Source organism: Thalassophryne amazonica, chromosome 15 (assembly GCF_902500255.1).
Source record: "Thalassophryne amazonica chromosome 15, fThaAma1.1, whole genome shotgun sequence".
Lineage (NCBI taxonomy): Eukaryota > Metazoa > Chordata > Actinopteri > Batrachoidiformes > Batrachoididae > Thalassophryne > Thalassophryne amazonica.
The window spans coordinates 27,214,594-27,235,980 of NC_047117.1; the positions used below are offsets into that span (position 1 = coordinate 27,214,594).

Here is a 21,387-nt window from a genome sequence, read left to right on the forward strand (position 1 = left end):
ATCTCCCGTTCATAAATACCAAACTAATTTCCCTGATGATTAAGTCGGAATTCATTCTTAAACTCCCGCAACTAAACAAAATTATTTGAACCTCAATATTGCTCATTGAATTTCATCATCATCAAATTGCTTACTGTGATATGTCCTGTTATTTAACTCCTGACTGAGTTAAATAAATGTTTTAAATGTGTGACGTTGTCTGTGATTTTGTATGGTTTCACAGAGGGTGCCGGATCTGACCTGCAGAACATACGACTGAAAGATTGAGACTGAGTAATTAAATTGAGACTGATTAATTAATGAATGTTTAAATTAAAGTACCTATGCTTCAAATAGGTGGTGCCCTTCTTCGAGGTAAAATTATCCACAAGTAATAATTTCAAATATCCTAAAACACATATTCTTCCTGATCCTGCTACATCTAAGGCCGGGTTCACACGGCAGGATAATTAGGCCGTTATCGGACCCGATCTTCCCCTTCTCACAATCTTAAGGACGCCCGGACAATCGTGATGACGCTAAAGATAATCTTATCAGATATTCCTGCCATGTGTGGTGTGTTAAGAGGACTCTGATGAATCAATCAATCAATTTTTTTTTTATATAGCGCCAAATCACAACAAACAGTTGCCCCAAGGCGCTTTATATTGTAAGGCAAGGCCATACAATAATGATGTAAAACCCCAACGGTCAAAACGACCCCCTGTGAGCAAGCACTTGGCTACAGTGGGAAGGAAAAACTCCCTTTTAACAGGAAGAAACCTCCAGCAGAACCAGGCTCAGGGAGGGGCAGTCTTCTGCTGGGACTGGTTGGGGCTGAGGGAGAGAACCAGGAAAAAGACATGCTGTGGAGGGGAGCAGAGATCGATCACTAATGATTAAATGCAGAGTGGTGCATACAGAGCAAAAAGAGAAAGAAACAGTGCATCATGGGAACCCCCCAGCAGTCTACGTCTATAGCAGCATAACTAAGGGATGGTTCAGGGTCACCTGATCCAGCCCTAACTATAAGCTTTAGCAAAAAGGAAAGTTTTAAGCCTAATCTTAAAAGCCTCCCATTCTACTCTTACAAACCCTAGGAACTACAAGTAAGCCTGCAGTCTGAGAGCGAAGCGCTCTATTGGGGTGATATGGTACTACGAGGTCCCTAAGATAAGAAGGGACCTGATTATTCAAAACCTTATAAGTAAGAAGAAGAATTTTAAATTCTATTCTAGAATTAACAGGAAGCCAATGAAGAGAGGCCAATATGGGTGAGATATGCTCTCTCCTTCTAGTCCCCGTCAGCACTCTAGCTGCAGCATTTTGAATTAACTGAAGGCTTTTTAGGGAACTTTTAGGACAACCTGATAATAATGAATTACAATAGTCCAGCCTAGAGGAAATAAATGCATGAATTAGTTTTTCAGCATCACTCTGAGACAAGACCTTTCTGATTTTAGAGATATTGCGTAAATGCAAAAAAGCAGTCCTACATATTTGTTTAATATGCGCTTTGAATGACATATCCTGATCAAAAATGACTCCAAGATTTCTCACAGTATTACTAGAGGTCAGGGTAATGCCATCCAGAGTAAGAATCTGGTTAGACACCATGTTTCTAAGATTTGTGGGGCCAAGTACAATAACTTCAGTTTTATCTGAGTTTAAAAGCAGGAAATTAGAGGTCATCCATGTCTTTATGTCTGTAAGACAATCCTGCAGTTTAGCTAATTGGTGTGTGTCGTCTGGCTTCATGGATAGATAAAGCTGGGTATCATCTGCGTAACAATGAAAATTTAAGCAATACCGTCTAATAATACTGCCTAAGGGAAGCATATATAAAGTGAATAAAATTGGTCCTAGCACAGAACCTTGTGGAACTCCATAATTAACTTTAGTCTGTGAAGAAGATTCCCCATTTACATGAACAAATTGTAATCTATTAGACAAATATGATTCAAACCACCGCAGCGCAGTGCCTTTAATACCTATGGCATGCTCTAATCTCTGTAATAAAATTTTATGGTCAACAGTATCAAAGCAGCACTGAGGTCTAACAGAACAAGCACAGAGATGAGTCCACTGTCCGAGGTCATAAGAAGATCATTTGTAACCTTCACTAATGCTGTTTCTGTACTATGATGAATTCTAAAACCTGACTGAAACTCTTCAAATAGACCATTCCTCTGCAGATGATCAGTTAGCTGTTTTACAACTACCCTTTCAAGAATTTTTGAGAGAAAAGGAAGGTTGGAGATTGGCCTATAATTAGCTAAGATAGCTGGGTCAAGTGATGGCTTTTTAAGTAATGGTTTAATTACTGCCACCTTAAAAGCCTGTGGTACATAGCCAACTAACAAAGATAGATTGATCATATTTAAGATCGAAGCATTAAATAATGGTAGGGCTTCCTTGAGCAGCCTGGTAGGAATGGGGTCTAATAAACATGTTGATGGTTTGGATGAAGTAACTAATGAAAATAACTCAGACAGAACAATCTGAGAGAAAGAGTCTAACCAAATACCGGCATCACTGAAAGCAGCCAAAGATAACGATACGTCTTTGGGATGGTTATGAGTAATTTTTTCTCTAATAGTTAAAATTTTGTTAGCAAAGAAAGTCATGAAGTCATTACTAGTTAAAGTTAATGGAATACTCAGCTCAATAGAGCTCTGACTCTTTGTCAGCCTGGCTACAGTGCTGAAAAGAAACCTGGGGTTGTTCTTATTTTCTTCAATTAGTGATGAGTAGAAAGATGTCCTAGCTTTACGGAGGGCTTTTTTATAGAGCAACAGACTCTTTTTCCAGGCTAAGTGAAGATCTTCTAAATTAGTGAGACGCCATTTCCTCTCCAACTTACGGGTTATCTGCTTTAAGCTACGAGTTTGAGAGTTATACCATGGAGTCAGACACTTCTGATTTAAAGCTCTCTTTTTCAGAGGAGGTACAGCATCCAAAGCTGTCTTCAATGAGGATGTAAAACTATTGACGAGATACTCTATCTCCCTTACAGAGTTTAGGTAACTATTCTGCACTGTGTTGTTATATGGCATTAGAGAACATAAAGAAGGAATCATATCCTTAAACCTAGTTACAGCGCTTTCTGAAAGACTTCTAGTGTAATGAAACTTATTCCCTACTGCTGGGTAGTCCATCAGAGTAAATGTAAATGTTATTAAAAAATGATCAGACAGAAGGGAGTTTTCAGGGAATACTGTTAAGTCTTCTATTTCCATACCATAAGTCAGAACAAGATCTAAGATATGATTAAAGTGGTGGGTGGACTCATTTACTTTTTGAGCAAAGCCAATAGAGTCTAATAATAGATTAAATGCAGTGTTGAGGCTGTCATTCTCAGCATCTGTGTGGATGTTAAAATCGCCCACTATAATTATCTTATCTGAGCTAAGCACTAAGTCAGACAAAAGGTCTGAAAATTCACAGAGAAACTCACAGTAACGACCAGGTGGACGATAGATAATAACAAATAAAACTGGTTTTTGGGACTTCCAATTTGGATGGACAAGACTAAGAGACAAGCTTTCAAATGAATTAAAGCTCTGTCTGGGTTTTTGATTAATTAATAAGCTGGAATGGAAGATTGCTGCTAATCCACCGCCCCGGCCCGTGCTACGAGCATTCTGACAGTTAGTGTGACTCGGGGGTGTTGACTCATTTAAACTAACATATTCATCCTGCTGTAACCAGGTTTCTGTTAGGCAGAATAAATCAATATGTTGATCAATTATTATATCATTTACCAACAGGGACTTAGAAGAGAGAGACCTAATGTTTAATAGACCACATTTAACTGTTTTAGTCTGTGGTGCAGTAGAAGGTGCTATATTATTTTTTCTTTTTGAATTTTTATGCTTAAATAGATTTTTGCTGGTTATTGGTAGTCTGGGAGCAGGCACCGTCTCTACGGGGATGGGGTAATGAGGGGATGGCAGGGGGAGTGAAGCTGCAGAGAGGTGTGTAAGACTACAACTCTGCTTCCTGGTCCCAACCCTGGATAGTCACGGTTTGGAGGATTTAAGAAAATTAGCCAGATTTCTAGAAATGAGAGCTGCTCCATCCAAAGTGGGATGGATGCCGTCTCTCCTAACAAGACCAGGTTTTCCCCAGAAGCTTTGCCAATTATCTATGAAGCCCACCTCATTTTTTGGACACCACTCAGACAGCCAGCAATTCAAGGAGAACATGCGGCTAAACATGTCACTCCCGGTCTGATTGGGGAGGGGCCCAGAGAAAACTACAGAGTCCGACATTGTTTTTGCAAAGTTACACACCGATTTAATGTTAATTTTAGTGACCTCCGATTGGCGTAACCGGGTGTCATTACTGCCGACGTGAATTACAATCTTACCAAATTTACGCTTAGCCTTAACCAGCAGTTTCAAATTTCCTTCAATGTTGCCTGCTCTGGCCCCCGGAAGACAATTGACTATGGTTGCTGGTGTCGCTAACTTCACATTTCTCAAAACAGAGTCGCCAATAACCAGAGTTTGATCCTCGGCGGGTGTGTCGTCGAGTGGGGAAAAACGGTTAGAGATGTGAACGGGTTGGCGGTGTACACGGGGCTTCTGTTTAGGGCTACGCTTCCTCCTCACAGTCACCCAGTCAGCCTGCTTTCCCGGCTGCTCGGGATCTGCCAGGGGGTAGCTAACGGCGGCTAAGCTACCTTGGTCCGCACCGACTACAGGGGCCTGGCTAGCTGTAGAATTTTCCACGGTGCGGAGCCGAGTCTCCAATTCGCCCAGCCTGGCCTCCAAAGCTACGAATAAGCTACACTTATTACAAGTACCGTTACTGCTAAAGGAGGCCGAGGAATAACTAAACATTTCACACCCAGAGCAGAAAAGTGCGGGAGAGACAGGAGAAGCCGCCATGCTAAATCGGCTAAGAGCTAGTAGCTACGCTAAGCTAGCGGATTCCTAAAAACACGCAAAGTGAATAATGTGTAAATAATTTAGAGGTGATTCAGCAGAAGGAGTGCTTTAGTTAAGGCACGTAAAGATTACACTGGGAAACAAATCGTAATCTAGATAACTAGATCAATCTAACTGCGCAGATTAAACAGCTAACAGATACAGAAAAACACCGCTGTGCTCCGGAACAGGAAGTGATACAATACCGCAGTGAGAGCCAACCACCAGTAGAGGCCACCAGGAGATCTGCTCCTCTGATCTGCTCAGAAGGACGTCAGGAGCGCTCCGATCGCTAATCGGGGATATTCAACATGTTGGATTTTCTTGGCCCAATATCGTAGTATGTGTTGTGTCCTCCGACCAAAACAAGTACGCAGCCTGCTTAATGTGACGTTCAGCCAATCAGAAAGCGAAGTGACAGACGCACGGAGCGGAAAATAAAATCAAAACAGCTGTTCTGACTTACCAGAAAGTCCGGTGCTTGCGCTGTCCCCACTCCTTTAAAGAACGCCTTTTCTTTTTCTTTTTGTATCGTTTTTTCCCTCTGTTTTAAATAGTCCACAAAGTACCTCCGTTTGTTTACTCTGAGGTCACGTTTAATCTCGAGAGATTTTGAGAGATTTCCCATCTGAGCTGTGATTGTCCATGCGTGAAATCTGTTCGTGTGTGGTGTTGTTGTCCTTGCCGTGTGGCTGAACACCACACACTGTACAACCAGACCTGTTAGAGCTATGATATTTTATCTTCACATGTGTGGTCTCTCAGGTTTTGGAAACCTAAAGATAATTTTAAAATCCTGTCATGTGAACCAGGCTTAACACATAATATAGCCTTTAAGTTCAAGTTCTTAATCATTTAAACAGTCTTTCTTGGCATTTAGATTTTAGTAGTAGTGATTACTGCATTTGCATGTAATTGACCTCTTTGCAAATAAAGAAAGTATGATGAAATTTGTCTTCAAATGATGAGCAGCTTGGGTGTGTTTAATTGATTTTTATGTATCTTTAATTTCTATTCATTTTTGCTAGGCTCAGATCATTGCTGCTAATGTGGTGTGAATGATGTGGCAGGCGTACACATACCCAGCAGCTAGACTGGAATTTATCGAATTCTGATTGTGCTATTTGTGTTTCTGGCATTTTTGGTTGGTTGGTGGTTGTCTGTGTAAATGTGACTGGCTGTTGTGAGTTTTCGAGTTTCTTTGGTAATGACAGTGGTTTGGGATGTTTGTGATGATGTGTCATGTGATGCTGTGTTTGATTGCAAGAGTTTAAAACTCTGAAGGCGTAGGTATAAAATGCATGAATTGCCACTGACTGTAAATGAGAAACTGACCTTCTGCATCAAGCTTCACCCAACCTGCCGTGAGACAGTTTTACCATTCCAGCATATTCATTATGTTTATTAACTGTGTGCATTCGTGCAAAGATGCACCCGTACACATACACACACCCCACTGCAGAGGATATATGTCTGCTTATCAGCAGCTCCAGTGCAGCCTTATCGCTGTCAGACCAGTGACATGTGTCATTAAGCCAGTTTGGGCTGGCACACACAGCTCATCGTGACATTTAAATCACCGCACACCAAATGATCTGCCTCAGGCAAAGGCAGGCCACATATTTATGTCTGCATTTTCAACGTGTGGTGTTATGTTTGTGTTCGTGGAAATGACATTATTTGCTTTGAAATATTGCTTTAAACAGTGGGTCTGTATTCGTGTTTCATCTTTGTACAGCAGCACACACAAAAAAATCCACTGGCAAACACAGCCAATCACATGAGAACATTCAAACCTGTGAGTTTACCTGTAGAGCTGAGTAATACCACTTTTTACTTTGCTTGTGAAGAAAACCGCATAAAGGCTCTGTTCCTTAACAGAATTATTAAGGTGCCTTGGCATTTAACCCCTGCACTGCCACACAAGTCTTTGTGTCAATGTCACCCTCTGTTTTCCCAGCTGGATGCTGCGCTTTTTGCCGCTGGACACTGCGTATATAAAATAATTACTTTGTAACAGATTAATCATTTTTCTGGAATCACAGAGGAATCTACAGCTGCAGCTTTTTTCTCTCTCTCTGTTGTGCGCTTCATGATGTGGACAACACATTTGGAATAGTCTAAAAGCTAATTTATTGTAATAGTTTGGTAAACCAGTTGCATTTTCATTCCTTCTGATGAGCATTGTAAACATAATTTTACAGATAGAGTTAACATCTCGTCATAATCAGTGATGCTCTAATCTGCTCTACTCTAATCTGACTACTTTTTTCAGTAATGAGTAATCTAACGCATTAATCTTTCCAAATCAGTAAGAAGATTAAAGTTACTGCTCCAAGTAATTTTAAAGTAAAGTTACTGCTCCAGATGAAGCGAAAGGATGTGCACTTTACAAGAATTATGTTTAACTCTTCAAAAAAAAAAATGCCTTTATTCAGATATGATAAGAGTTTTTTTCAACAGGCTGTATAGTAGATTTATCAGTGCAGTTTTTGTGGAAACACTGCACTCCACAGCTGTTTTTTACAGGCTGTGTTATTCGCCAAGTATCCACAGAAAACAAGGAGGTGCACTCTGTATGGTATGTATAAATATACGAGGTCTGTTAGAAAAGTATCGGACCTTTTTATTTTTTCAAAAACCATATGGATTTGAATCACGTGTGATTGCATCAGACAAGCTTGAACCTTCGTGCGCATGTGTGAGTTGTGTCACGCCTGTCGGTTGCATCATTCGCCTGTGAGCAGGCTTTGTGTGAGCACTGGTCCACCCTCATCGTTTTTTTATTGCGAATAAATGTCTGAACGATTTGGAGCTTTGCTGCATCAATTTTTTTCCAGAAACTGTGAGAGACCTCCAGGTGGACACCATTCGGAAAATTAATATGCTTTCAGGGACGATTTTATGGGGATTATACAGATTAAGGAGTGTTACTGCTGCTTTAAGGACGGCCCACAACTGCTGAGAGCGCGGCTTGCTCCCAGCGCCAATCGACATGCTCAGACCCCGCTGAAACAACCAGATCATTTCCAACGTGAAGGCTTTGTTGATCCGGGACCTCGTCTGACTTTCACAAAAAGGCAGAAGGCGTGGACATCAGCACTTTTTTGGCACTTTCCACTGTTACAGGAGTTTTTTTCATGGAAAGAAAAGCGGAGGGACGCGCCACGGAGCCGTTCATTACGCGGGACAAAACCACCTCGGTGTTGGTCTCACAGGACGGCTTTGAGATGGCTTTCAGACGGATTCCGGTTGCTTTTTAGTCGTGTGATTATCCGATTGTGATTGTGCATCAATCAATCAATCAACTTTTTTCTTATATAGCGCCAAGTCACAACAAACAGTTGCCCCAAGGCGCTCCATATTGCAAGGCAAGGCCATACAATAATTATGAAAAACCCCAACGGTCAAACGACCCCCTATGAGCAAGCACTTGGCAACAGTGGGAAGGAAAAACTCCCTTTTAACAGGAAGAAACCTCCAGCAGAACCAGGCTCAGGGAGGGGCAGTCTTCTGCTGAGACTGGTTGGGGCTGAGGGAAAAAACCAGGAAAAAGACATGCCGTGAAGGGGGGCAGAGATCGATCACTAATGATTAAATGCAGAGTGATGCATACGGAGCAAAAAGAGAAAGAAACAGTGCATCATGGGAACCCCCCCACAATCTATGTCTAAAGCAGCATAACCAAGGGATGGTCCAGGGTCACCCGATCCAGCCCTAACTATAAGCCTTAGTGAAAAGGAAAGTTTTAAGCCTAATCTTAAAAGTAGAGAGGGTATCTGTCTCCCTGATCTGAATTGGGAGCTGGTTCCACAGGAGAGGAGCCTGAAAGCTGAAGGCTCTGCCTCCCATTCTACTCTTACAAACCCTAGGAACTACAAGTAAGCCCGCAGTCTGAGAACGAAGCGCTCTAATGGGGTAATATGGTACTACGAGGTCCCTAAGATAAGATGGGACCTGATTATTCAAAACCTTATAAGTAAGAAGAAGAATTTTAAATTCTATTCTAGAATTAACAGGAAGCCAATGAAGAGAGGCCAACATGGGTGAGATATGCTCTCTCCTGCTAGTCCCCGTCAGTACTCTAGCTGCAGCATTCTGAACCAACTGAAGGCTTTTTAGGGAACTTTTAGGACAACCTGATAATAATGAATTACAATAGTCCAGCCTAGAGGAAATAAATGCATGAATTAGTTTTTCAGCATCACTCTGAGACAAGACCTTTCTGATTTTAGAGATATTGCGTAAATGCAAAAAGGCAGTCCTACATATTTGTTTAATATGCACTTTGAATGACATATCCTGATCAAAAATGACTCCAAGATTTCTCACAGTATTACTAGAGATCAGGGAAATGCCATCCAGAGTAACGATCTGGTTAGACACCATGCTTCTAAGATTTGTGGGGCCAAGTACAATAACTTCAGTTTTATCTGAGTTTAAAAGCAGGAAATTAGAGGTCATCCATGTCTTTATGTCTGTAAGACAATCCTGCAGTTTAGCTAATTGGTGTGTATCCTCTGGCTTCATGGATAGATAAAGCTGGGTATCATCTGCGTAACAATGAAAATTTAAGCAATACCGTCTAATAATACTGCCTAAGGGAAGCATGTATAAAGTGAATAAAATTGGTCCTAGCACAGAACCTTGTGGAACTCCATAATTAACTTTAGTCTGTGAAGAAGATTCCCCATTTACATGAACAAACTGTAATCTATTAGACAAATATGATTCAAACCACCGCAGCGCAGTGCCTTTAATACCTATGACATGCTCTAATCTCTGTAATAAAATTTTATGGTCAACAGTATCAAAAGCAGCACTGAGGTCCAACAGAACAAGCACAGAGATAAGTCCACTGTCCGAAGCCATAAGAAGATCATTTGTAACCTTCACTAATGCTGTTTCTGTACTATGATGAATTCTAAAACCTGACTGAAACTCTTCAAATAGACCATTCCTCTGCAGGTGATCAGTTAGCTGTTTTACAACTACCCTCTCAAGAATCTTTGAGAGAAAAGGAAGGTTGGAAATTGGCCTATAATTAGCTAAGATAGCTGGGTCAAGTGATGGCTTTTTAAGTAATGGTTTAATTACTGCCACCTTAAAGGCCTGTGGTACATAACCAACTAACAAAGATAGATTGATCATATTTAAGATTGAAGCATTAAATAATGGTAGGACTTCCTTGAGCAGCCTGGCAGGAATGGGGTCCAATAAACATGCCGATGGTTTGGACGAAGCAACCAATGAAAATAACTCAGACAGAACAACCGGAGAGAAAGAGTCTAACCAAATACCGGCATCACTGAAAGCAGCCAAAGATAACGATACATCTTTGGGATGGTTATGAGTAATTTTTTCTCTAATAGTCAAAATTTTGTTAGCAAAGAAAGTCATGAACGGCACATTCCACTGTTACAGGAGTTTTTGTCATGGAAACAGGAGTGGCTCCACCGCGCGTCATTTCTAAACTGGACGCTGTCTTGATCCGGTATGTCATCTGACTAGCACAGGAATTGTGAAAAGACGTGGACATCAGCACTTTTTCAGCACATTAAGACAGATGTGCGGAGGAATTCCGCGCGTCGCGGTGGAGCCGCATGGCGCAAAGCAACACCCTGATGAAGCCTCACAGGACATGTTGAGGCATGTCCAGCTCATGCACAATCACAATCGGATAATCACACGACTGAAAAGCAACCAGAATCCATCTGAAAGCCATCTCAAAGCCGTCGTGTGAGACCAACAGTGAGGTGGTTTTGTCCCGCTTAATGAACGGCTCCGTGGCGTGTCCCTCCACTTTTCTTTCCATGAAAAAAACTCCTGTAACAATGGAATGTGCCGAAAAAGTACTGATGTCCATGCCTTCTGCCTTTTTGTGAAAGTCAGACGAGGTCCCGGATCAACAAAGCCTTCACGTTGGAAATGATCTGGTTGTTTGAGCATGTCAATAGAGCGCTTCGCTCTCAGACTGCAGTCTTACTTGTAGTTCCTAGGGTTTGTAAGAGTAGAATGGGAGGCAGAGCCTTCAGCTTTCAGGCTCCTCTCCTGTGGAACCAGCTCCCAATTCAGATCAGGGAGACAGACACCCTCTCTACTTTTAAGATTAGGCTTAAAACTTTCCTTTTTGCTAAAGCTTATAGTTAGGGGTGGGTCAGGTGACCCTGAACCATCCCTTAGTTATGCTGCTATAGATTTAGAATGCTGGGGGTTCCCATGATGCACTGAGCATTTAATCATTAGTGATTGATCTCTGCTCCCCTCCACAGCATGTCTTTTTCCTGGTTCTCTCCCTCAGCCCCAACCAGTCCCAGCAGAAGACTGCCCCTCCCTGAGCCTGGTTCTGCTGGAGGTTTCTTCTTGTTAAAAGGGAGTTTTTCCTTCCCACTGTCGCCAAGTGCTTGCTCACAGGGGGTCGTTTTGACCGTTGGGGTTTTTACGTAATTATTGTATGGCCTTGCCTTACAATATAAAGCGCCTTGGGGCAACTGTTTGTTCTGATTTGGCGCTATATAAATAAAATTGATTGAATTGATTGATTGAGATACATTAACCTTTTTGTTTGTTTTTGTTTTGCTCCATATTTGTTGATTCTATCTATATACAGACCTGCTGGGTTGCTCATTACAGAAGTTGACCACTTTCTGAATTTAGTCTTTTTGTCAGAAAATGTTTAATACAAACAATCTATGGATGCTAGTATACCAGTAGTTAAGTATGGTGTTTCCCAGTTCTTGATTTTCTGAGTACAGCTAATAGCTGGACACACTACATAAAACAATTCTGAAAGCAAGGAGGCAAGTGACACTGCCATTCCAAGCAAGAGTCCTTTGCAAGCCCAACATAGCACACAGTCCCGATCAAATGGTGATTTAATATATTGATTATAGTTTTTTTAAAACCATAACACTGCACTGTATTTTTGGTAATATATGAAATATCTTGTAGGGTCATTGAAGGCATTCAGGTCTGATAGTCAAAGATCCTTTTTTCAAACAGAAAATTAAAACCAGACAATGCATATGGACATCATATTGTTCCATCTTTCATATAGTTTTGTTTCCATTGTTGAATTCCAAATTTTGTGAAAAGCTTGCAGCACATTTTATTACTCTTTCTTCTGATCTCCTTTGATGTCTTCTTTTGTAGTCTCGGGAGCCACTTACACTGTGTGACTTGAAAGCAGAAGTATCCCCGCGGATCTCAGCTGAAGATTTAATTGAGTTCTGTGAGCTGTCATTGGCCGGGACCAACAGAAAGACCAGACCCAGCAAGCCCAAAATTGTGGCAGTTGACATCCGCAGTGTAGAAGAGTATCCTTTAAATTGACATGAAGCCATCTGACCTCAGTTCATCTCTTATCTGTATCATGGAGGGATGTTTCCTACTTACATGGAAATGATCATTCAAATTTAGCCCCTCAAGGATATGCTGGATTGCAACAAGGGCATGATATAGATAGCAGCAAACAAGGTACCACACGAGGTTACCAAAAAATACCCACATGAAAGTAACACAATTATAAGCCATACTCACAGTACCACATGTGACCTCACAGTGTTGGTGGAGTTAGTTTTTAGGGCCCTGTCACACCTTGATGATTTAGCCAGTGTATGCCGACAGCCCTGTGTCCACTGAGCGGTCCAAGTCGGTACTGCAGGATAGGTATGGGTCACAGCGGGTAAGTCTGGCTTGGTTTGCATTTCCACTACCGGCAGAACCCTTTTCAGCAGGTTATCGAGTGTGTGTATGCTGTTGCGTGACCTCTCCCCTCCACACAGAGGCCAAACAAAGTCATTTAACGTTTTCATTTTATTTTATCTTTGTCTTTGTGGAATGACAGAATGCTGAAGAAATGGCTGATGTTTGTGGTAAACGCTGACGTGAATGAATAAGGCACTGTGACGCTTTCAACTTTTAAAATAAATTTATTTTCTTGTGCACAAAAAGCTGCCATCCAGCAGAAAAACCACAGAGGGATTTGATTTAAAACGCTATGTTTCTTCAGTCACGACAAGGAAGTAAAGTATTTTCAGACATTGTTTTCCAAAATCAGGACACTTTATGTGGATAAGTTTTCATCAGGCTATGATGATAAATCCAAGTGAAACAAGCAGGTAAGATTAAGACTTTATATTTACACTGTGTGTGAATGCTTTTAATATTTGAAACAGTCTGAACTGTTCACACGAGGACTGCAGCTTTCAGTTGTTCAGCCAAACAGCAACAGTGGACGTATTTCGACTTATGAGTAACTTACGACAAACCTGTCAACAATCACATAACTTGCCTACAACTTATGGCCCGCGTATGTGGGGCATTACGCTGGCATGCGTCAAAAACAATGTGTATGCCCAGAAATGTTCGACGTACTCGCCGTATTACAACATATATAACTTACCCATAACTTATTAGACGTCCACCATCATATACCAGCGTTTTTAATATGCTTGACATATGGTAGCTAAATCGTCAAGGCTTGACAGACATGTTATGTGGTTTATATACACTATACAACAGGTAACAGACAGTCAGCTTGGGGCAACAATACATTTGCATTTTCTTAGAAAATATGTCTGGTCAGTTTAAGATTATTTTCAAACTTAAAATGAGTTGCATTAAGGGTAACTTAATTCCCATAAGTATATTGTAAAACATGATACATTAGTTCATCTTAAGTGGGTTGAGGAGGCCAGTTGCCTCATTCCATTTAAGTTTAGTTAACTCATGCAGTTAGTAAAAAGTAACGTGATTGATTTGAGTTACAGTAACTCATTACCTAATAATGTTGTCCTTCTTCATATTAACCCTCCACATATTTTTTTGTCCCATCGTGTTTCAGTAACTTCTTGTTTCAGGACTTACTCAAGGGACGTTTCAGTTGTAGGTGTTGACAGAGATTAATCCACCATCCAGCTTTTCAGTTTCTGGTCAACCTGCTTTATCAAGATGTGTCGTCTTTACACTAATATTAATTTCTTTTGGCAGCCCTTGGATACTGCTTCAATTACTTTTTCTAAAATGGGATGCTATTTCCAGAGAATCAGATGAGACATCTGACTTCTTTAGTGTGGTTGATGCGGAGACACATAGCACAAGCGCATGCATGTAGACCTTACCTGACATGTAACTGCTGAATTTGAGCAAAATTATTTTTCTGGATTTCTGACGACACTTTAGTTTAAGTGATAATCTTGACAAATAGATCTTAATTCTTAACAAATAATTCTGAGTTGTGTTTGGTGTATTTATACTGACAGGTGTTAAACAAAAGCTGATCTATGTTGAACCGTTAGAAATAAGTATCTTATATTTTTGTGACTCTGGCATCATGTTGCAAACATTTATTGAACCAGTCATTACTTCCTGCACCAGACCTTGAATTGAACCTAAAATAAGCCTCACCTTTTAGGTCATCTGTGAATTAGTAATGGTTTCAGCAGCGGTGGTCAAAGTGTGCTTGTTTCCAGTACGGAAGGTTCCCAGTTCAAGGCCACCTGACGTAAAACCTGCCAAATCAACATGCACATCCACCTCGGATCTGTTGTAGCAACGCCGAGTGAAAGCAAGGGAGAAACCAAAGAGACATTGTAGTGGTTGGAGTAAAGATTTTGGCAGCTGGTCACCCCAACTTTCTACATTGTTTTGTTGACTTGTATAGAAAGAAATTATTCCTTGAACAAAACAGATTTGGCCTGTGTCACAGGATGTTGTAATCTTTGTTCACCTTTATTGTGATCTTTAGCACTGCTTTGTTATTGCTGGCTGCAACTATAAAAAGTAGATTACTAAATTAAGACCTCCACTAGCTCTCTGAGGGCAATCTAGATTTAATTCTGTATATTTATAACATCATCAAAAGCTTTTTTGTGCACCAGGTATGACTTAGAGAATATGTTAATGTTGCAGGGAAAGACTCTGAGCACCACTTACCTTAAAATGTGGCAATAATGTCAGCAGCTATGTTTTCACAAGTGAGACAGACACTGGGCTTTTTCGCCATTTCAGTTCAAATACTCCTCAGCCCTAACTTAGTGTAAATCTCTTTTATTTTATGATGACAGATTTATTTGCAGATTCCCTTCCTGTATTTTTATTACCTCCGCCAACAAAGTTGGGCATTATGTTTTCGCCCCTGTCTGTTTGTGAACAGCCTGGAGTCCACAATTTTTCATATATCATTGTGAAATTTTTCTGATGATTCATATCCTCAGGCAAAAACTGATTCAATTTTCAAGGTCAAAGGGCAAAGTCAAGAAAAATCTTGAAAAATCCCTATAATTAACATTGAAAGAGTTTTCAAAAATTCATAACTGTCAGAACTGTCAAATTTCTTTCATATTTGAGAGTGTTATGTAGGATGGTTTCCTTTATCAAGTTTGATCTGGATCTGATCCAGATTACAGATTTTGTGGCCATTTACATTTAACATTGAAAACCCCATTTATATCTTAATCAAACATTCCCCAATCATTCTATTTGAAAGTGAGGTGCAGACTGGCACTCACTATCACCTTACAAAGTTTGATCCGAATCTGATCCAGATTGTGGACTTTGTGGATTTTGTGAATTTAATATTGAAAAGCCCATTTGATGTACATTTTACATTATATCTCAATCAAAAGTACCTCAATTACTCATATTTGTAATAAAGAGGTGCAAACTGGCACTCTCAATGAATAGATCAAGTTTGATCCGTATCTGATCCGTATATGGCGGATTTAGCGGATATTTGATTCTAACATTGAAAAGCCCTTTTGATCTATATTTTGTATTATATTTATCTTATGAAAAGCCACTTCTAACATGACTTTGACCTTGAAAATTTTTTCCAAAGTAAAAATTTGTGGAATTGGAAACTAGTGTTGGTGGAGGTTTGCACTCTACAAGCGCTGTGCTCTAGTCTTACTCTTTATTCCATCTCTGCAGTTGTTAAGTTATAGTCTTCTCACACCAGTAAAGCTTCTCATGCATGCTATTTTGCAAGAAAACAGTATTAGTCCAGCGGCTATGTCACAGTTTTGTGTGGAATCGTGCACTTTTTGCTACAAGCATGAAATTTTGCACAATGATGCCTTTCAGCACTCAAAAAAGATATAGATATGGAGGCATTTGAAAAAAAATTACGTAAACAGGTTTGGGGGCAGTTGTTTCAAAATGGCCGCCAATGTTATTTGATTTCTTTTATCTTTTCTTCTAGAATAGGTAGAACAACAATCTTGGTGTCTAAATATATATATTTTAGGTTAAAGAATACAATGGAACCACTTTCAAAGCTTTTACTCTGCAGTTTTTTATAAACTCTAAAAAGCAACTCTAATTATGTCATATTCATGTGATTGCCAGTTTGCGAAGTGACTGCAATTTGTTTTCAAGACTATATATCTCATGCCAGACAAGGGATGGAAATCTTGGAGATTTCTTCAAACACGAGAATCAGCCCTTCCCCCCATCACTCTCGCATTTGGGAAGCCTCAGGATGTGTGCAAAATCCAGCCTCCTTGTGTTCCTCCTTGAGGATCCTTGTGATCCTCCTGTTTGGAGGATCTAGCAGACCCTACTGATGAGAGGCCAACAGTTGATGTCACCATTCTTGATGGGGCTGCAATAGTGAACATGCTCAAACGAAATACAGCCAAAACATTTACAGCATATGGTCATGCCATATTTCTGCCTCATCTTCAGAAGCATCCACAACAAGCTTCAAAAACACTTTATGTTGTGTGGGATCAGTACCATGCAGATTCCATGAAGGTAACAGCCAGAGAGAGATGTGGTAAAGGAGTGAGAAGATGGGTAGAAGCCAACACTGCAATTCCAGGAAATTGGCAAGAGTTCCTTTGTATAGATGAAAACAAGACAGAGCTGTTCATGTATCTGTCTGAGCTAACAATCACCATTGAAAGTGACAAACAATTCATCTCAACCATTGGAGAGAAGGTTCTATGTACACAAGAGTGTGACACTACAGGTTTACAACCATGTCAACACGAGGAAGCCGACACCAGGATGCTGTTGCATCTGATGGATGCAACAAAGCAAGGATGCAACAGTGCACTTTTGAGGACAGTGGACACAGATGTGGTGGCATTGGCAATATCTGCTGTCAGCCAGCTCAACAGCAATGAATTATGATTGGCATTTGGAGCTGGAAAGCATTTCCAGTACCTGCCTGTACATGACATGGCTGCAGCACTTGGGCCTTTGAGATCCAGAAGCCTGTCTATGTTCCACAGCATTACTGAATGTGACATAGTATCCGCCTTTAATGGAAGTGGTAAAAAAAAAAAAAAAACTGCTTGGCAAACCTAGCAAACATTTGATGAAGTGACGACCAGCTTCCTGGCTTTCTCTTGTGCTCCTCCTGACATTTCAGAGAGTCACATGGCAAGCATCGAGCGTTTGATCATACTTATGTATGACAGAACAAGTGATCAGACTGAGGTGAATGGAGCAAGACAGCAGCTTTTCACAAGGAGAAGTCAGTCAATTGAAAACATTCCTCCAACCCAAGCAGCACTCAGGGAGCATATCAGAAGGGCAGTATACCAGGGAGGACACATATGGGGGCAAACATTCCTAGCTTCACCAGAGCTTCCTGATCCAAACCACTGGGGATGGAAAAGAAACTCAGAAGGGAAATTGGAACCAAAGTGGACAACCCTTCCTGAGGCATCACAATCCTGTCATGAGTTACTCAAATGTGGATGCACCAAAGGCTGCATAGGACGTTGTACTTGTTACAAAGCTGCTTTGAGGTGTACTTCCCTTTGCAAATGTGGTGGAACATGTGAAAGTGATTTCTCTCGACTTTAGCACAAACCAGGATTCAATGATGGAAAATGACATAATTGCCTTTTAAGAGTTTAAAAAAAAATTGGAGAGAGTAAAAGCTTTGAAAGTGGTTCCATTGCATTTCCTGACCTCCAAAATGTATATTTAGACACTAAGATTATTATTCTACTTATTCTAGAAGCAAAGATGCAGGAAATCTAAGACGACTGGCATCCATTTTGAAAAAATGAAAAAAAAAAAAAACTAGTTTACGTTACTTCTTTCAAATGTCTCCATATCTATATCTTTTTAGGGTATGTAAAGGCATCATTGTGCAAAATTTCATGCTTGTAGCAAAAAATGCACGATTATTTCACATATCTGCTGGACTATATAACAAGTACGATAATAAGAGTATACAGAATAGTTTGAACTGTTTTCTAGGATCCATTCTGTCAGTGTTGTCTATGGGTATTATGTTGACATTTGATCAAGTCTGAACATTTTGGCACTGTGCTTCTTAACCCCACTGCGTCCAGCTTCAGCAGAGGTCATTTTTCCGGCAGCTTCAACATTCCCTTCAGCACAGCTTTCAGCTCTGATGGAGAACTGATACAGTGTCCTGCAACAGGAATTCTTCACAACTTCAGAGGACGTGTTATTGTGGTGATCAGCCACGCCATGAAGAGTGCTGCTATGGTAATGAACCAATTACACAAACAGTACTGTGTACAGTGCATCCACAAACTATTCACAGTGCTTCACTTTTTCAAATTTGTTATGTTACAGACTTATTCTAAAATGGAGTAAATTCATTTTTTCCCTCAAAATTCTACTCACAACACCCCATAATGACAACAGGGGAAAAAAAATATTTTTTTAATTCCTTGCAAATTTATGAAAAATAAAAAAACTAAGAAATTGCCTGTCAGCATGGTGGCTTAAGTGGTTAGCACTGTTGCCTCACAGCGAGAAGGGCATGGGTTCAATTCCTGCCTGTGGCCTTTCTGTGTGGAGTTTGCATGTTCTCCCTGTGTTTGCTTGAGTTTCCTCCGGGTGCTCCGGTTTCCTCCCACATACAAAGACATGCGGGTTAGGTGGATTGGAATCTTTAAATTGTCCGTAGGTGTGCGTGCGGGTGTGACTGTGTTTGTTTGTGTGTTTGTGGCCCTGTGGCAGACTGGCGTCCTGTCCTGGGTGAACCTCATGCTCTATGACTGCTGGGATAGGCTCCAGCCCCCCGCGACCTTTAATTGGACTAAATGGTTGAAGATGAGTGTGTATGTGAGTGAAATGGCCTGTACATTAGTATTTACACCCTTTTCTCAATATTTTCTTAATGCACCTTTGACAGCAATTACAGCCTCAAGTCTTCTTGAATATGACACCACAAGCTTGGTGCACCCATCTTAGGGCAGTTTTAACCATTCCTCTTTGCAGCATCTCTCAAGCGCCATCAGGTTGGTTGGGGAGCGTCGGTGTACAGCCATTTTCGGATCTCTCCAGAGATGTTCTGTTGGTTTCAGGTCTTGGCTCTGGCTGGGCCACTCAAGAACATTCACATTCACATTCACAGAGTTGTCCTGAAGCCACTCCTTTGATATCTTGGCTGTGTGCTTAGGGTCATTGTCCTGCTGAAAGATGATGAATCATCGTCCCTGTCTGAGGTCAAGAGTGCTTTGGAGCAGGTTTTCATCCAGGATGTCTCTGTATATTGCTGCATTGACCTTTCCGTCAATCCTGACTAGTCTCCCAGTTCCTGTCACTGAAAAACATCCCCACAGCATGATGCTGCCACCACCATGCTTCACTGTAGGGATGGTGCCTGGTTTCCTCCAAACATGACTCCTGGCGTTGACACCAAAGAGTTCAATCTTTGTCTCATCAGACCAGAGAATTTTCTCATGTTTTGAGAGTCTTTCAGGTGCCTTTTGGTAAACTCCAGGCGGGCTGCCATGTGCCTTTTACTGAGAAGTAGCTTCCGTCTGGCTACTCTACCATACGGGCCTGATTGGTGTAATGCTGCAGAGATGGTTGTCCTTCTGGAAGGTCCTTCTCTCCACAGAGGAATGCTGGAGCTCTGACAGTGACCATCGATGTCTTGGTCACCCCCTGAATAAGGTCCTTCTTCCCCGATCACTCCATTTAGACAGGCAGCCAGCTCTATGGACAGTCCTGGTGGATCTGACATCTTCCATTTATGGATGATTGGAGCCACTGTGCTCAATGGGACTTTAAAAGCTTTCCCAAGATTTGTGCCTCAAGACAATCCTGTCTCGGAGGTCTACAGACTTTTGACTTCGTGCTTTGTTTGTGCTCTGACATGTGGGACCTTACATGGGATTTCTTAGTTTTTTATTTTTAATAAATTTGTATGACTCTTTAAAAAAAACTTTTCATATTGTCATTATGGGGTATTGTGTGTAGAATTTTTAGGAAAAAAAATCATTTAATCCATTTTTGAATAAGGCTGTAACATAACAAAATTTGGAAAAAGTGAAGCACTGTGAATACTTTCAGGATGCGGTGTAGCACAACAGTATGCTGGACCAGGGAGTTTGTGTCTGAAAGTATAGTGTATGCTGAATAAACACAAAGCACACAGTGTTTCACTGTCCTGAAATTAGATTGGAGATTGTTGACTGCTGCTGTCTTAGGCCATGAATTATACCTTCCCAAAGATGCCTCTTGTGTACAGTAGTGTTCAGAATAATAGTAGTGCTATGTGACTAAAACGCTTAATCCAGGTATTTAGTATATTTCTTATTGTTACATGGTAAACAAGGTATCAGTAGATTCTCACAAATCCAACAAGACCAAGCATTCATGATATGCACACTCTTAAGGCTATGAAATTGGGCTATTAGTAAAAAAAAAAAAGTAGAAAAAGGGGTGTTCACAATAATAGTAGTGTGGCATTCAGTCAGTGAGTTCATCAATTCTGTGGAACAAACAGGTGTGAATCAGGTGTCCCCTATTTAAGGATGAAGCCAGCACCTGTTGAACATGCTTTTCTCTTTGAAAGCCTGAGGAAAATGGGACGTTGAAGACATTGTTCAGAAGAACAGCGTAGTTTGATTAAAAAGTTGATCGGAGAGGGGAAAACTTATACGCAGGTGCAAAAAATTATAGGCTGTTCATCTACAATGATCTCCAACGCTTTAAAATGGACAAAAAACCAGAGACGCGTGGAAGAAAACGGAAGACAACCATCAAAATAGATAGAAGAATAACCAGAATGGCAAAGGCTCACCCACTGATCAGCTCCAGGATGATCAAAGACAGTCTGGAGTTACCTGTAAGTGCTGTGACAGTTAGAAGACACCTGTGTGAAGCTAATTTATTTGCAAGAATCTCCCGCAAAGTCCCTCTGTTAAATAAAAGACGTGCAGAAGAGGTTACAATTTGCCAAAGAACACATCAACTGGCCTAAAGAGAAATGGAGGAAAATTTTGTGGACTGATGAGAGTAAAATTGTTCTTTTTGGGTCCAAGGGTCGCAGATAGTTTGTGAGACGACCACCAAACTCTGAATTCAAACCACAGTTCACAGTGAAGACAGTGAAACATGGTGGTGCAAGCATCATGATATGGGCATGTTATATATATCGCATACCAGGTATCATGGATCAGTTTGGATATGTCAAAATACTTGAAGAGGTCATGTTGCCTTATGCTGAAAAGGACATGCCCTTGAA

The 21,387-nt window shown here is 40.8% G+C and overlaps 1 protein-coding gene across 2 annotated transcripts in view; it reads left to right on the top strand.

Annotated features, from left to right (window-relative positions):
* The window catches only part of tbck (TBC1 domain containing kinase), a 196,729-nt gene that overhangs the window by 173,192 nt on the left and 2,150 nt on the right, over positions 1–21,387 (top strand). For both annotated transcript variants that reach the window (XM_034187980.1, XM_034187981.1), the window contains exons 24-25: positions 12,066–12,229; positions 18,230–18,389. In XM_034187980.1, coding sequence (XP_034043871.1) covers positions 12,066–12,229; positions 18,230–18,389 — 324 coding nt within the window. The remainder of the gene's footprint in view (positions 1–12,065; positions 12,230–18,229; positions 18,390–21,387) is intronic.